This window comes from Halyomorpha halys, unplaced genomic scaffold (assembly GCF_000696795.3).
Source record: "Halyomorpha halys isolate HHAL.00 unplaced genomic scaffold, Hhal_1.1 Scaffold1555.1, whole genome shotgun sequence".
Taxonomy (NCBI): Eukaryota; Metazoa; Arthropoda; class Insecta; order Hemiptera; family Pentatomidae; genus Halyomorpha; species Halyomorpha halys.
The window spans coordinates 43,631-46,949 of NW_027105624.1; the positions used below are offsets into that span (position 1 = coordinate 43,631).

General features: G+C 35.6%; 1 protein-coding gene across 1 annotated transcript in view; it reads right to left on the bottom strand.

Moving 5' to 3' along the window:
* LOC106685180 (ankyrin-1) overlaps positions 1–3,074 on the bottom strand; it is a gene marked incomplete at its 5' end in the record, with an annotated part of 5,292 nt that extends 2,218 nt beyond the window's left edge. The window contains 2 exon segments of the mRNA XM_067052540.1: positions 599–658; positions 2,570–3,074. Coding sequence (XP_066908641.1) covers positions 599–658; positions 2,570–3,074 — 565 coding nt within the window.
* Positions 3,075–3,319: the final 245 nt, after the last annotated feature.

Below are 3,319 nucleotides of genomic sequence, written 5' to 3' on the forward strand. Positions count from 1 at the left end.
GAAAGGGATACATTTATCGTAGATTTCCTTCTTTTCCCTATCTACCTTATTTGCCTGGTCAAGGTCGTTATTTTCATATCTCACGGTTGGATCCAGAATGATTGCCGACTTCCCCTTCTTAGGAAAAGCAACTATATATCTTGTGGATCCATCCGTATCTACACAGTAGACCTCGTCAAAGCAGGCAAATTCTCATTCTTTTAGAAGCTTCATTAACTCGTATCTCACACTTAAAAAAAATTAATTTCTCATTCGGAGCATATCTTTAATGATAAGTGGAAGTACAAATTAACAACAATATAATTTTATGCAGAAAATTCTCGAAATACAAAGTCAAACAGTTGACCTAAGATATGCGATTTTTGCAATATTACATATTAGTTTCAATAGAATGTCTTCATAATCGTAATTTCTGTTATGGCTTAGCTGAATTTAACCTTAGATACCAAAAGACTTCAATTGATAGAAAATTCGATTTCTAATCATACTATAAACCAGAAATAAAACAGACACCAATCTGACAATACAGAAGCCTATTTGGTTGGTTTTAAATAAAATATTGACACATAATCCTGAAATAAATAAGGTCTGAAATTACCTTGTCGCCTTAGGGGGGTGTACCTTTGGTGGTTTTGTGGTTGTACTTATTTTATCATATCTGAAACAGAAATACTGATCTTAAAATCAGGTAATGTTTTGAGTTAGGTTTGTGTACTAACGAAAAATTATATTAATACAAAAGTATAATTTGTAAATATTATGACTTTAAAATAAATCATAAAAGTGAAAATGATGCCCTTTTAACTTTGATTAATCGAGTTTTTACTATGTTTTTGTAGCTATACTTATTCTAAGAGGATAGTGGTGAAGGCTTGCAGCTTTTTTTTACAGTGCCTACGCTTCAGACTGAATTTCAGTTTTTCTTCATGGCTAAGTATAAACAAGATAAGAACCATGTTAAAACTAAAATAAAAAAATATGAAAAGAAAAATATGGAAAATATGAAAGAGTTAAAAAAATAAAATACAAAAGTAAATATACAAATAAAACTAGTACATATATAACAATAATAAAAATTAAATTAAACTCATGAATAAATTTGAAAAAAATATATTATTCTAATTTATTTCATCTTCTTCTTATTTTTTAAAAATATTTATTTATTGTTATTTACAACTGTACATTATATCTAATATATATAGTACATCATTCTAATCCCCTAACTCAATTCCCATCTAGCATTAGTCATCCCTGGAATCCTCCCAGAAGCAGTGGCCCAGAGATCTATTGTAAATATTTATTGGAGTTTTGGTAGTGGCCACATTCCCCACTCCCAAGTCCTGAACGTCTGCGGCTAGGGTCCTCACTCATCCTCCACTGGCTTGTAATAGCAGTGACGCTATTGAGAGTGAATCATCGGCTTCTTCCGGAGTTTGACCTTTTCCCCAAGGGGGAAGAGGGGAGTAGCGCTCTATTCAGAGTTCCCCAGGTTGAATGTAAATATTGTAAGTAGGATTGATTGTGTTTAAGATATCATTTTACTTTAAGTTTTGTTAATTAATTTATTTTTTAAATTATATTTATTTGTTTTTCCCCATTATATTTCTTATTTTGTTATCATTTAATTTTTATATTTGTGAATATGGTGTGTATGAGTTCTATGATATCTTTTACCATTCCTGCCGAACCATAGCTATCCAATTAGCCATCCAATCCGTTATCTTCTTCCACTTAAAACCCGTCAACTCTTAGTTTCCTCTCTTGTTTCCCCCCACTTTGACTATGACTGTCTGGTATATGGTGGACTCTCGGGTAATCTCGAATCTAAACTTAAACGCCATATGAATTGCGCAGTACGATTTATTTTCAGGATCAGCAGAGACACGCACATAACCCAGTATTACGCCGAGCTGAAGTGGCTCTATCCATCCTTCCGATCCCAGTATTTGTTAGCTTCCTTCCTATTCCAAGTAATTAGTTCAATATCAGTTCAATCCCCTACTCCCAGTTCACATTTATCTGACATCTACCCTACACCCTACCAAACTTCTGCTTTTGATAAATCATTTTTTACCCAAGCTGCCTTTCACTGGAACTCCATTCCTTCTAACATACGTCATGTACCAACCCTTACCTCTTTAAAACCCTTCTACTTAATTACCTTTTACTTCTCTAATCTATTCCAACATTATAATTGTACAGATAATTTGTAACTACCAAAATGTTTTGTTTTTTATGTTTTTAGTCAGTTATTTTCCATTTCATTTCATTGTCTATAAATATAAGACAAAGTGTAATATTACACAATAAAATAATACAAAAATTTATTTTTTTATTGTTTACCTATTTGGTTGTTTTATTTTTACTTTAACCTGGTTATTATCTTGCTTGTACTTTTCAGAAATTCGGGCCAAAACGTAGGCAGAATAAACTAAGTACCAATAATAGTGTTCTTCACTCCTGACCCCTCACCCTACCGACCATCTCATATAAATCCACGGTCAACAATAAGCACATCGACATTATTCTTGTTGTAGAGGAATATGTTATCTAACTTCCCGGTACTTACTTTATTTTCTTGGCGCCTGACGAATGCAGGAGTGTAATGATTGCGAGGCTACGTATCTCTGTGGCAAGGTCAAGAGGGGCCCTGCCTTCATGATCGGTGATATTGGTCAAGGCACCGAATCTGAGTAACTTCTTGACCACTTCAAAGTCCTGCTTGTCCACCGCAAGATGGAGAGCTGTGTTGTTGATGCTGTTCTGCGCGTCGATCTCGACCTTGGCGAGGATCAGTTCCTGGACGGCGTCAGGGCTGCCGCTGACCGCGGCCATGTGGAGGGCCGTGTTGTTGTAGTGGTCCAGAGAGCGGACGTCGGCGCCGAACTTGAGGAGCTCGTGGATTACTGCCACGTGACCTCGCAAGGCCGCCCAATGGAGCGGGCTGATCCCGTTCACTCCGTTGACGGATTCCCTCTTTTCCTGGAGGATGGTCTTAACTTCTTCCACCCGGCCTTCCATGGCTGCCAGCTGCAGTGGAGTGAGGTTGCTCCACAGGGTGTTCTCGTCCAATTCTACATCCTTATTCTGTAATGATATTAAACAGAAAATAAAATATATTAGAAAAGAGATTACAGTATTGACGTCAACATGGAAGGGGTTGAAGTGTTATCCTACTTTACAGGTAGATTCATACATTTTCTTTTGTGGGATAAAAAAAAAAGAATTATATTTGATTTAATTTCCTAATATTTCGAAACTATAGATAATCAAGAACTGTTAAGTTAAGAAAAAAACTACTGAAGGAAGTGAGAAAACT